Source organism: Tachypleus tridentatus, unplaced genomic scaffold (assembly GCF_004210375.1).
Source record: "Tachypleus tridentatus isolate NWPU-2018 unplaced genomic scaffold, ASM421037v1 Hic_cluster_2, whole genome shotgun sequence".
Taxonomy (NCBI): domain Eukaryota; kingdom Metazoa; phylum Arthropoda; class Merostomata; order Xiphosura; family Limulidae; genus Tachypleus; species Tachypleus tridentatus.
In genome coordinates this window covers 51241876-51256365 of record NW_027467782.1, presented here as the reverse complement: position 1 = coordinate 51256365, position 14490 = coordinate 51241876, and the positions used below count along the sequence as shown (strand labels likewise).

General features: G+C 31.0%; 1 protein-coding gene across 1 annotated transcript in view; it reads right to left on the bottom strand.

The window, feature by feature from the left end:
• Positions 1-12532, bottom strand: part of LOC143243043 (dipeptidyl peptidase 9-like) — a 46165-nt gene extending 33633 nt beyond the window's left edge. Inside the window, exons 1-5 of the mRNA XM_076486677.1 lie at positions 12390-12532; positions 10122-10614; positions 4454-4622; positions 3889-3999; positions 1700-1811 (exon numbers count right to left, since the gene is read on the bottom strand). Of these exons, the coding sequence (XP_076342792.1) occupies positions 1700-1811; positions 3889-3999; positions 4454-4622; positions 10122-10607 (878 nt within the window). The 5' untranslated portion in view covers positions 10608-10614; positions 12390-12532. The remainder of the gene's footprint in view (positions 1-1699; positions 1812-3888; positions 4000-4453; positions 4623-10121; positions 10615-12389) is intronic.
• Between the last annotated feature and the right edge of the window lie 1958 nt (positions 12533-14490).

Genomic DNA, 14490 nt, shown 5'->3' with positions numbered 1-14490 from the left:
TTTCCGATCCTAACGAAAGCAAGATGACCAAAATCCAATACAAGGTTTTATTTGGAAAAGCTTGTTTTCGGGTTGCTCACTCCAAGTCGACTGCTAGCTGGCACAGAGCTGAGCTTTGAATACAGGACCATAGTCCATGTATGGGACAGGCACAGCAGTGATAGTGCCAGAGCAGATAGACTTAACTGTAGTGTCGGCGAGCTCATTCCCGCGAATACCAATGTGGCCTGGTACCCAGAAAAAACTGGATAGAAGTAGATATTAAAGAGAAATGGGCCATTCGGTTTTGAATATTAGGGAGAACAGGGTGTGAACCAACGTGAAGCGATTCCAGGGCCAGGAGAGAACTATGCGAGTCACTATAAATAGTGCAGTTTGAGAACTGCTTTTCTTCCAGGACAGTGAACACAGAAGCTATAGAGGGGATTCTGTGCACAACCACCAAACCACAACAAACCATGGCAGAGCCCACACAGTCACCTGATTTTGAACCATCTGTATAAATAGGAACTGAAGGATGGTTCAAAAGATGTTCAACAAATAACAGACATTATTTCTAATTGGGAGTGTCTGTTTTTCTCAGATGACTTAAAGATAGGTCACATCTGGGGACTGTAACAAGCAATGGTGAGATGGACTGACCAGTGGATACAGCAATGTTATCCAAGGACAGACCCAATTCATCCAACTGCGCCTTGATACAAAGGCCAAGAGGAGCAAGAGCAGTTCACCTTTTCTGAAAAATATGGCCAACAAAGGAAGGAAAACACAACCCCAGGTGGAATACTTTGGTAAAGAACAAAGTGTCAAAGCATATACAGTGGAACCCCTCTAAGCAGCCACCCCTCAGATTCGGTCATTCAATCACAGTCCCTTTTTTTTCCTCCATTTACCCCCATGTTAAAGTGTTTTTCCCTCTAATCAGGCCAGTTTGTCTCAGTCTCAAAGGTGGATGCTTTAGAGGGGTTCCACTGTAGTGAAGACAGTTGCAAACAGTGGAGGTACAAAGAAGGTTCATGAGACTATGTATAAGCTCTGAACTGGAGAAGTGCAGAGAGCCCCAGTGCAGAACCCGAAGTCCTTGATGATGAATGGGGTGCAGCATCTTTAAGGCTGAGGGTTCTGTTACAGCCATAGACCAGTGATACATAGTCAAGTTTCAATCGAATAAGAACAAGATATATCTTTAGCATAGAACATCAATCCACTCCCCAAGTGGTGGAAGAGAGGACACGAAGGATGTTCAGTGCTCTTGTACATTTGACCTGTAGCTGCTTGATGTGTGATATAAAGGTCAGCTTACGGTCAAAGACAAGTCTCAAGAACTTTGTCTCATGAACCACAGGTAGCACAACTTTGCCGATACAGAGTTCAGGATTGGGGTGAACACCTCATTATCAGCAAAAGTGCATTCAAATGGTTTCAGAGAAAGAGAGGTTAAATTCAACACATAGCAAATTGTTAGAACAGGACATTTTTTCCTAATTTATATAAATCCAATATGTTGTGTATACTTACAGTAAGATGTCTCTCTAACCTATAGGGATCTATTATGTTGTGTATTGTTACATTAAGACGTTTCTCCTGACCTATATAGATCCAATGTTGTGTATTGTTACAGTAAGACGTCTGCTTTAACCTATTGAAATCCAATTTTCCTTGAAAGAAAAATAATTTTCCAAAGTTTATGGTAAGTTACCTGCGAGGAAACCTAAATTTTTCCACTCCCCTGTCATCAGACGGTGGTAAATGAAGAATTTCTACATCACTCTCATCCACTTCTTCATAGAGGATACGATACACACCAACTCCTACAAAAAATAAAAACACTTTCAGTTTGCACAACAAAGGTGTCATAGTAATGGAACGTCCTTCTGAAACATGTTAATGTCACTCACAAACAAGAAAGTACAAATTATAGAAAATTAATGAGTGAAAGGTCAAGTCACGAACTAATGAACTGTTTTTCACTAGCTTTTCAAAAACTGAGCAAAAGTGAAAATATGGAGAAATACAAATGAACAACTTGACCTTTCCAGTGTTGTTCTGGCAAAATTCTAGAGGTGATTTAATGGTCTAGAAAAGTTCTGAGCACCTTGATTTCTTTTCCAGAATGAATATAATCTACAATGTTTCTAGACATTGTTACTTGTCACGTTCACTCCATTCTTGCCTGTCACGATCACCCATTCTTGCCTATCATGTTAACTCCAAAATGCTGTTTTTTCACTTACAGAAGGCAAATTCAAAGTCAACAACCTCTTACTTTCCAAACTGAAGTAAAATACAGAATAATTACTCCACTTACTTCCTTGAAGACACAATCACTGGTAGTTTTAGATAAGGGTTCAAATAAAATGAACAATCAGTACATCAACAAAGAAAAACATAAGTCACGAAAACCTTCCAATCCCAAAAAGAATAAAGTTAAAAGAAAAAATACAAAAATTAAATAAAAACTGGACAATTAGAATCCTTCTCATTGTCTTCAGTATGTAGTTTATTGTCACCAAGTTCAGAATATGATGTTTATTTAACTCTAAATGCAACCAACTGTTCAAGGAAATTACTTAGAAAATTCAAATGTATCCAGTATATAATGAGTAATTGAATGCAGCAAATAAACATATGCATACAGGAAGGTCAAAGTGCATGCCGTGACCGTTTATATAGAGTTACATACAAAACTTAATTAAAGAACTTTGCTCTCAAAATACATCAATAACTTGGTATCAAAACAGAGTTCATAATTCAAGTTTTTATTTCTCACTTTTAAAAGTAAATATTTAAATACAGTTTCAATTTTCTTTATCTTTACTTTTAAAAGTAAATATTTAAATACAGTTTCAATTTTCTTTATCTAAAATACCCATTTTAGGTTTTATTTCTTCCCTTATATAATTTTCTTACATGTCCAACAAATTATAAACACAATGTGCCAAAAAGAGAAACACAGTTCCATCAATCTTCTTCCTTCACTGATATATAATAATAAAAAAAAAGGTTTAAACTCACATGGAACTCTCTTCCCATGTCATTTCATAAAATGTCAATAATTCCCTTGAAGTGTCTACCAGGTTATTTACAACTAACAGAAAGTGGAATTTTATATTACAACATTCTTTATATGATTATCTGTTTTCCATCCCATAAGTAAACATTTATTACATTACACAACAAAAAATTAAACTTAAATTACTCAAAATGTATAACAAGTTGTGATCTGAACAACTGTTTGCACTAAGTTCTCCTGCTGTGGTTAAATACCTGTCACACACACAGACTAAAAGGAATTGTACAACAATAAACTTAAAAGTAGGCAGATGTGGAAATGTTAGACAAGTTGTTTTATAAATACCTGTCACACACACAGACTAAAAGGAATTGTACAGCATTAAACTTAAAAGTAGGCAGATGTGGAAATGTTAGACAAGTTGTTTTATAAATAGTTGTCATTGTTACAATCTAGAGAAGAAAAATGTATTACTGACTTTGTGTTTTTAATTTTTTGTTTCATAATTTTATTACCATTAGAGTTAGGGTTCAGAAAACAAGACAGTTTTCAATATTCACTCAAAAAGTTCATTAGATTATGGAAATCATAAGTTGAAAATAAGTATTTTTTATTCAGTCACTGTTTCAGTGAAGGCTTGATAAATTCAGACAAATCTTTAGAAAATAAACAACAGACTTGTAATGTTCACTACAAATTTTGCCAACATTTGTGAAAATATAGCTAGTACATTAAGAGTCATAGCATGTGTAGTTTCATGGTGAATGGAAAGCTAAATTATAAAGATCAAATTGATGAGTCATAGCATGTATAGTTTCATGGTGAATGGAAAGCTAAATTATAAAGATCAAATTGATGGTTCAATTAATATTTACCTTGAGCACAAACAGGTTGCCACCAATAGCCAGTATATCTACTAAACTCTTCTTGGGTGACATAACATGGTATTCCTGCACTGATGGGATCAACACTGAGGTCTCCATACCCTAACAACAAAAAACTCTTTAAGTAGTTTTATATGACAGCATTTATATTTAAATTTAAAAATAGCTAGGTATACTTTTATAAGTATATACAAATAGTAGTTTTAGATATTACAAATATATATCTGTTCCTTATTCATGGTACTGGCTACGTGTTCCATCAATATCTAATGTTAACAATATTTTTAATTAGTAAATATTCAGAGTAGAACATAACTTTTGAAACTCAGTATAATATATTAAAAATAAACTTTAAAACTATCTAACTATGAACACTTAATAAAAAATAAACACTCAAAAAATAGCCTTTCAAGATTTTAATGCTATAATTTAGAAATCAAAATTTTACCAGTTTACAAAATAGCTGACAAATAACACACTCAGAAAAACCCTTGAATTTAGTAAAAAGCTAAATTTTAGATATTGCTTCTTATAAAAATATACAGAAATTTCACACCTTTTCTACAAAATGTAAGTCGTAATTCACAAGATGAAGCTAACTGATGCACCCATAAATCACAGTTGTAGACATAGGCCACGAGATCTGGGTTCGAAGGGCACATCTGAGGGTTAAGTTTAGCACCAGTGATACTACTGTTAAGTTCTCTTGGAAATAATGGAGGAATCTGAAAGGTTAACATAAAAACACACATGCTGTATAATTACATGAGTTTTTATACCATAATAGTAGGGAAAAAAAAAAGGTTTAATATTTAATATAAAAAAACACAACAGAATCCAACCACAACTGTTCAACTGTTCTCTGGTTTAAAAAAGCACTACAGACTCCAACCACAACTGTTCAACTGTTCTCTGGTTTAAAAAACACAACAGAATCCAACCACAACTGTTCAACTGTTCTCTGGTTTAAAAACCACAACAGTTCAACTGTTCTCTGGTTTAAAAAACACAACATACTCCAACCACAACTGTTCAACTGTTCTCTGGTTTAAAAAACACAACAGAATCCAACCACAACTGTTCAACTGTTCTCTGGTTTAAAAAACACAACAGACTCCAACCACAACTGTCATTTCTCTGGTTCAATAGAACACATAACTATAGTAGATCTGTTTTCATTTACCATTTACTATACACAGAATTATTTTATTGCATTTACGAAGACAGAGCTAACACAGACTAGTATCACTATATTTTTATGTAATTATGTAAAGAACTAACATGAGCCTAGACACATTTAATTGTAAGGTGATCACATTCAAACCTAAGTAATATAATCTTATTACCTACTATATTACATACAGTTAATACAAACTATATTACATACAGTTAATACCAACAGAAACATGCTATAACTGTAATATTTTCACTCCATAATATAACAGTTACATTTTCAGTTTTACGATAACTTACATTAAACATATACTTTTAAGTTATAAAAACTGTGACAACTACAAAATAGTTACAAGGTTGGTCCCAAGCCCATGTTGTAAGAGTTGACCACAATTATAGTAGCTTTCTGTACTCATAATGTTTCACTGTAAGTGACTGATATGCTTGTTTCCAATGTGTATTCGTACTTGAAGTTTCATATCTGTGAACTCTCCAGTATATGTACTAATAATTACTTTTCATGTGCTTTATAAAATTAGTAAATCTGTAACACTAACTACCATTTTCATGACTAATTTTGAGCCCAGAAAGTTACTATAATTGTAGTCAACTTTTTCAGCATGGGCTTGGGACCAAATGTTTTCAAATGTTTCTGGTGTAACATCCAGATGGTTATCAAATGTTCCTTATGTAACGTCCAGATGGTTATCAAGTGTTTCTCATATAACGTCCAGGTGGTTATCAAATGTTTCTTACATAACATCCAAATAGTTATCAGATTTTAGTCTACATAGCATAATATTATGAGATTTATATATATATTTATTACATTAACCTTCCAGTTGTGCCTGGCTAACATCACAGAACCTGTATTGACATGGTACGTTTGCACTATGTTACCATATCCAATACTATAAAACTGACCTTTTGTCTTTACAAACCAACCCTGTCTTGGCTGGGTTTTAATGGACCAGTATTTGGTAAAATACAGTCACATTTCAATTATAAACTGTATATGTATATGGTTATTTCTATTTAGAATTGATTGATTGATTTATGGCTCAAAGCAGCTAGGCTATCTGCGCTAAACGTCCAGTAAAAAGGTAAAAAGAAATCAAATATGGTAAAATACATAAAAGGGAATGAAGGTAAAACAAAATTCTATTTAGAAACCAGTTCTTAAACTTACTTTTCTTAATGCATAAAAGAGTAAATAAAGTAAAGCCAAGAACTTTATCTTCTAGCTTTGACCTTTGACCCACTTGAAACAGAAATGTATCTCAGGATGGCTGGTATGGGTATTAACACTTTTACTGATAAAGCAGAGAACAATGTTTCAACCTGAAGATGACCTAAAAGGTCAAAACATTGTTCTCTGTTTATCAATAAAAGTGATAATATCCATACCAGCCATTCTGAGCTACTGACCTTTGAACTTGTTTGCTGCTTGACATAGGATGGAAAGCCTTATAAAATTTTGCACATGAAGGATGTGAAACAAAGTAATTGTTTTAAGTTTTAGATATATATATATCCAAAAGGTCATCAAATGCTATAATAATACTACATAATTCCACTATAATTTAACACACTTAGTAACTAAGCTGCATCTGGGTCTACAAAAAATGAAATATGAAGCACACTAAACATTCAACTTACCACTTTGACCTTTTGTATCAAATGAACGAAATGATGTTGTAACACTAGAATGTGGTTGAGAAAGCCACTAGCAAAACATTCTGGGCATTTAATTGGCTATTCACGTGCTATAGACAGAAGTAAACGTATATAAGGGAGCATTACCAAAAATGAGAAATATCCCAGCAAGTATAAAAGATTGGAGTTCTTGTCTGAGAGGTGTTAACTTGAAGGTGACCTAAGAAGGTCAAAACATAGTTCTGTACTTTATTTTAATTAAAGTGCTTAAGAATAAAAGTTCGGATATTCAAAAGTATGTGAAAAGAAACATGTTACTGGTATACTCAAGAAAATACAGCAAACAAAACTGAAACCAATTTAATTATTGTTTGTTTTCTCAGAGTAATGGTCAAAAATTAAGACATCTTTCAAATGAAACAACTTTCATTGTAGCTTTCACCCTATCATGTATACATATAAAAATTCCATATATGAAATGATTATTTATGACATTCACAGTTGATTAAATAGACAGGATGATACTGTTATTAGTAGCACTCAAATCTGTTAGTCAAGAAGAAATTACCTAGCAACTATCTGTTAGAGTCTTCACAAGTTAAAATTACAGCCCCACAATCTGCTCTAGTTACATCTAAATGTTTCTTATCCTTTAAACCCAAAACCTAGCATTAATTATGCTAAATAACAGTTAATGTTATATAAATATAAACAGTTCTTAGCTTCATTTGTTTTTAACACAGTGTTTCAACTACTGAACCAGCACATGTAGCTGTGGAAAATATCTGACAAATTACTCCCTTATAAACTTAGATAACACATTAGAACTTTTCAAAATAATGTAGTCAGGAAATATGTGACCACAACAGTATTCTAAAACTATACAGTTTTTATCTCAATAACTTGCAAACATACAAATGTTTCAGTGTTTGTGAATAACCACTTCTACCACAACACAATTATGCATCAGAAAAAATACAAGTATCATTCAGTAAAACATTAAAAGTGATCCAATCTTTCCATACTATGATTCTTAAAACCTGTACATAAAAAGAATGTTGGAATTTCTTCTCCAGTGATAAATTAATGCAACAATAAAACAATAAGTTATACAGAACAATATCTATATCAGCTAACATGATTACAAACATAACAATAAAACAATAAGTTATATGGAACAATACCTATAACAGCTAACATGATTACAAACATAACAATAAAACACTAAGTTATACAGAACAATATCTATATCAGCTAATATGAATACAAACATAACAATAAAACACTAAGTTATAAAGAACAATATCTATATCAGCTAACATGATTACAAACATAACAATAAAACACTATGTTATATGGAACAATATCTATATCAGCTAACATGATTACAAACATAACAATAAAACACTATGTTATATGGAACAATATCTATATCAGCTAACATGATTACAAACATAACAATAAAACACTAATTTATATGGAACAATATCTATATCAGCTAACATGATTACAAACATAACAATAAAACACTAAGTCATAAAGAACAATATCTATATCAGCTAACATGATTACAAACATAACAATAAAACACTAAGTTATACAGAACAATATCTATATCAGCTAACATGATTACAAACATAACAATAAAACACTAAGTTATACAGAACAATATCTATATCAGCTAACATGATTACAAACATAACAATAAAACACTAAGTTATACAGAACAATATCTATATCAGCTAACACAATTACAAACATAACAATAAAACACTAAGTTATACGGAACAATATCTATATCAGCTAACATAATTACAAACATAACAATAAAACACTAAGTTATACAGAACAATACCTTTTTCAGCTAACATGATTACAAACATAACCATAAAACACTATGTTATACAGAACAATATCTATATCAGCTAATATGATTACAAACATAACAATAAAACACTAAGTTATACAGAACAATATCTATATCAGCTAACATGATTACAAACATAACAATAAAACACTAAGTTATATGGAACAATATCTATATCAGCTAATATGATTACAAACATAACCATAAAACACTATGTTATACAGAACAATATCCATATCAGCTAATATGATTACAAACATAACAATAAAACACTAAGTTATAAGGAACAATATCTATATCAGCTAACATGATTACAAACATAACAATAAAACAATAAGTTATACAGAACAATACCTATATCAGCTAACATGATTACAAACATAACAATAAAACACTATGTTATACAGAACAATACCTATATCAACTAACATGATTACAAACATAACAATAAAACACTATGTTATACAGAACAATATCTAGATCAGCTAATATGATTACAAACATAATAATAAAACACTAAGTTATACAGAACAATATCTATATCAGCTAACATGATTACAAATATAACAATAAAACAATAAGTTATATGGAACAACATCTGTATCAACTAACATGATTACAAACATAACAATAAAACAATAAGTTATACAGAACAATACCTATATCAGCTAATATGATTACAAACATAACAATAAAACACTATGTTATACAGAACAATATCTAGATCAGCTAACATGATTACAAACATAACAATAAAACAATAAGTTATATGGAACAACATCTGTATCAACTAACATGATTACAAACATAACAATAAAACAATAAGTTATACAGAACAATACCTATATCAGCTAATATGATTACAAACATAACAATAAAACAATAAGTTATACAGAACAATACCTATATCAGCTAACATGATTACAAACATAACAATAAAACACTATGTTGTACAGAACAATACCTATATCAACTAACATGATTACAAACATAACAATAAAACACTATGTTATACAGAACAATATCTAGATCAGCTAATATGATTACAAACATAACAATAAAACACTAAGTTATACAGAACAATATCTATATCAGCTAACATGATTACAAATATAACAATAAAACACAAAGTTATATGGAACAATATCTATATCAGCTAACATGATTACAAACATAACAATAAAACAATAAGTTATATGGAACAACATCTGTATCAACAAACCTGATTACAAACATAACAATAAAACAATAAGTTATATGGAACAACATCTGTATCAACTAACATGATTACAAACATAACAATAAAACAATAAGTTATACAGAACAATACCTATATCAGCTAACATGATTACAAACATAACAATAAAACAATAAGTTATATAGAACAATATCTGTATCAACTAACATGATTACAAACATAACATTAAAACACTAAGTCATACAACACAATATGAACATCAACAAATATGGGTACTTTTTCATTAAAAAATAAAAGTCTACTCTATGTACAATGAACAATGTTCCTTACCACTTGATTACCAGCATCACAATAAAACACCGAGCCACCAGCTGGAAAAACAAATCGGCTTGCTTCTTCGTGATGGTCATAAGAAGTGATGCCCCACATAACAAGCCTCTTTCGTTCCCACTGTAGCTGTTCCTCACGAGAAAACCTTCCTAAAGGGTGAACTACTTGAAACGTTGACTCTAATAAAGGTTGCCATGGAAACACTGTCTTTCCATCACCCAAGTCACCATAATTAATATCTGTGAACAAAAGAGTAGTTTCCCTTCCACTTGTTAAAGTACTAAGACAGTAAATTCTAGTATACGGTACATTTTTATCATCAAATCCATGTTTAAAAACAAACATGCAAGGATCTTTGACAGACGTGCTTGACAACTGGCGACGAACTTGACGAACAACCTGTCTCATTTCTTTCCATGTTTTCTTTTTGGCATTTTTATGAGAGACAGAATTCATATTTTTGAAAGCAGAACTTGCCAGCTCCATACTATACCTAAAAATACATAATTTGAAATCAATACATAATTACTTTTATGGTTTAAGAAAAATAAACCATGCTTGAGTAAGCAGCAAAGAATTAAACATAATTTATTCCACAATGTCCTAGAGATACTTGGGAAACATAAAAGTTGCACCTAAGCTGGGTAACAATACTGGCATTATGCTTACTGTTATTAACTGAATCAAGACACACTAAATAATATCACAACCATATTCACTTTAAAGAAGCAGTTTCACTAATAATAATGACATAATACCTAGTGGTATTTAAAAATATTATTTTATCACATTAATATGTTTTCTTTTATGAAAACAAGAAATTATTTATACTGGTGTATAAACTACCAGGTAACCATATTAAAAAATAAAATAAAATTGTATCAAGCATTTCTTCACATCTGTAATATAAAATATACACTTGTAATTCTTTTCACCAAGCCATAGCTACCTGAAGGATGTTCAGCATGTAGTCCAATGAAACAAGTTTAGTTCAACTAAAGTTTAATACAGTAAGTAGTCAGGTAAACTTGTATAATATTTGGTTACATTTGGCACACCTTTAATGAAGACATACTTGTAATAATTACAGTATTAGAAATACTTATCACACAAGACTGATTAAATGTTTAATGTGCACAACAATTAAATAATATACTCAAGAGAAATATATATGCATAAAAAGAGAAAATGGTAAAAAGATACTAAACTATAATATTTACAGGTAAGTCTTATGTGTATTTTTGTTAGTTTTTTTTAACATGATGGATGATTTCATCTTTTTCTTCTTGCTACTTCCTGAAAATATTGGTTCTTTTTCTTAATCACTTCATCCAGCTGCCAAGAATCAATTTCCATTTTGTAATTATCATTACAAACATGAACCACATACTTACTGATGAATGAATTCCAACATAAGCATTTCAAATAAATAATTATTTGTTTCCCTTTTGGTGAATCCATCTTGGCTATCACCTATTATATCATACTAAAAATGGGCCTATAATTTCCAGGGTAAGTCTTATTACCCCCTCAAAAAAAAAACAAAAAAAAGTGCCAGTTTCCAACTGTCAGGCACTTGCCCACTTTCTATGATCATATCAAAATTTAAAAACAGGAACTTGAAAACCTGAATTTTGAAATTCTTTGAATTCTTGAGGAAAACCTTTTGTACAAAAATAACTTATTGAGTTCTTCCCTATTCCTCAAACTTTCTACTCACAACTAACAGATTAATATCTACATGCTAAGGGTCAAAACACAAATTCATTTTCTAACAAGTAAATGTAACAAGTACTTAGCCATATTTTATTAATCTTAGAAGAAAACCTTGCTATTAATATCTCTTACTTACTTTATAAATAATTTTTAAAAATATAAGATATTTAAGTATTCTCTGCAGCTAAAGTTAAATATAATCATACGAAGTAATTATTAAATAGCAACCCTAATACTGGTGGTAGAAAGATTAATAAATTAGTATTAGCAAATCGCACTTATTCACTACATACACTGATATGACAAACTTAATTTATAAATCACATGTATTTATACTTACAGTCAAATAACATTTACAAATTGTTTTATATTATAACCAGAATTATTGCCTAGTCTTACATAAAAGTCTTAAATATTAATAAATAATATTAATAATAACAATATAAGTTGTTAAGTAAATAACTTCATATTGTGCTGCTTTGTACATTAATTGCACTCGAACGAAGTAAATGTGCGATTACACAAAATACGAAAACAAACGACTTTACTAACCTAATATTGGCACAGTTTGAATAAAACTAAATAAATATTTTCTACTCCAAGGTATCGTTCACTGATAATATCAAATCACAGAGGCTGACCAACTATCGCCATCTTGCTACTTCTTCTTCCTTTTCTGTTCGTTATACAAACTCGGGTGACTTCCAAACGCTTAGTCTCAAGTAATAGAACCATGTTGCTTCTCAAATACGCTATTATCCAATCTTGTTATACCTAAGAGCATGGTACAGAGACTATGATATTTTCGAAGAGGTAAGCAATCGAACCTGCTGCTTTCTCCCTGCAGGAAACGAATAAGCGGAAATGAATGTACAAACGCCCTCGTTAGGCAAATGCTCCGATTGTTTGTTTTTTTAATCAGAAATCCCGTATGAATATACCGTACTACGACTCAGATGAAAGCCCACATATGAACTATGGCGTTTCTAAGATTGGGGTAAGGGGTCCTGAAAGAAAGGAGTTAGCTATACTAGAAGGATTGCAAGTTTTATTGAATACATAGGTAACAAGATTTTTAACCTTTAAGAAGCGTCTATTTATTTACTTATATATATAAAGAACCGAAAAAAGCAGTAAATTGAACATCATAATGATATGAAAACTCAGAAGTAGATTAAGAAGCATAGCATCGGGAGCTGTGGATCCCCGAAAAACTGCCCACTTTGCCCAATAGTTAAACCCGCTTATAACCCTAGGCCTCATTTACTTGGAAATACTTCTTTCGGTTCAGGTTACATAGTATGACTAACCTGCCCGTCCAAACAAAAATTGACACTTCAAGGTTAATGGAAGTCACAATGCGATTTCAAAATCACTGTTCATAATTGCTGAAAAGAACCAAATCATTCCAAAAATGATATTATTTTCAATATTTATATATTTTTATAGTGTTGTCACTTAATACATTGTTAGGAGAATTAAACTATAAAATATTTCAAAGCTGTTGATAAATAGAATTTACAGTTTTTATACTAATAAAATATGTGCCTACTTCACACTATACAACACATAGAATGCTAAATAACAAAACCATTGATTGAATATAAAATGATTTCTCTATTTGTAAGTTTCATGAATAATCGTGTATGAATTCATATCGAACTATACAGAGAGCAAAGTATCGATTCCAGCATTTTTTTGATAGACAAAATATAAATGTTTATAATAAATGAATAAGATTAATTAATATATCTATACATGAACAAAGCAATAAATAAGTTAGGTGAAACCCTACATGGAAAATGCAACCACATTATACGTTTTAACTATATAAAAATTATTAAAAATAATGTTTGTGGATAGTTCCAGAATAAACATGTGTTTCACCAAAGTCGTTGAGACGGTCTTGTTCCACTTGCTTTGTTTCTTTGTTCCCTATAATAGATAATATCTATTTTACCAATAGCGTTCAACATTTGCGTCTAAAGGATTAGTGACTTTAATATCCTTTGATGGTCAAATTGAGATCTTTTGAATGTTACAACTGGCCAATGCTGTGATAGAACAAAGGTTTCGAAGTGACATTGTCGATTGCACACACACAAAAAACTAGTTTATCTTTTGAATTATAATAGGCTTTCTTGGTGCATATCCACTACGAATGAAGATTATACTTCAGAATTATTGTATGTTAGTTCTACAGAGATCAGTGAAAGGAATATAACTGTATACAATCTGAAAGCAATTCGATTACGATTCTGTCTAAGTAAATACATACTCTTATATTTTCTTTCTGCCTGTTCTGTGATAAAGATTGTGTTAATTTTTAAAGTTTGTTTAGTTTCGTTATTTCACACACACACATTAAAAATTTAGGTTATTATATTCAAAATAACTGTCCTTAATTTCTAAGGGAATCTCTATATAACTCTTAAGTTGTTGTCATTAAAAGCACAACAGCCCCCAGCTCTGGTCAAAATCTTTGGCAATTAGTGAACAGAAGTTGGATGTACTACAGGTAGATAATCTCCACCGAGTTGTATGTTTGGAAGTTAAGTTCTTATGGGTAAAAACATAACAAATAGTACGAGACATTTTTTAACATGAAAGAGATTCCCATGTCATTGATGGCAGCTTCCAATAGCTGGGGTTG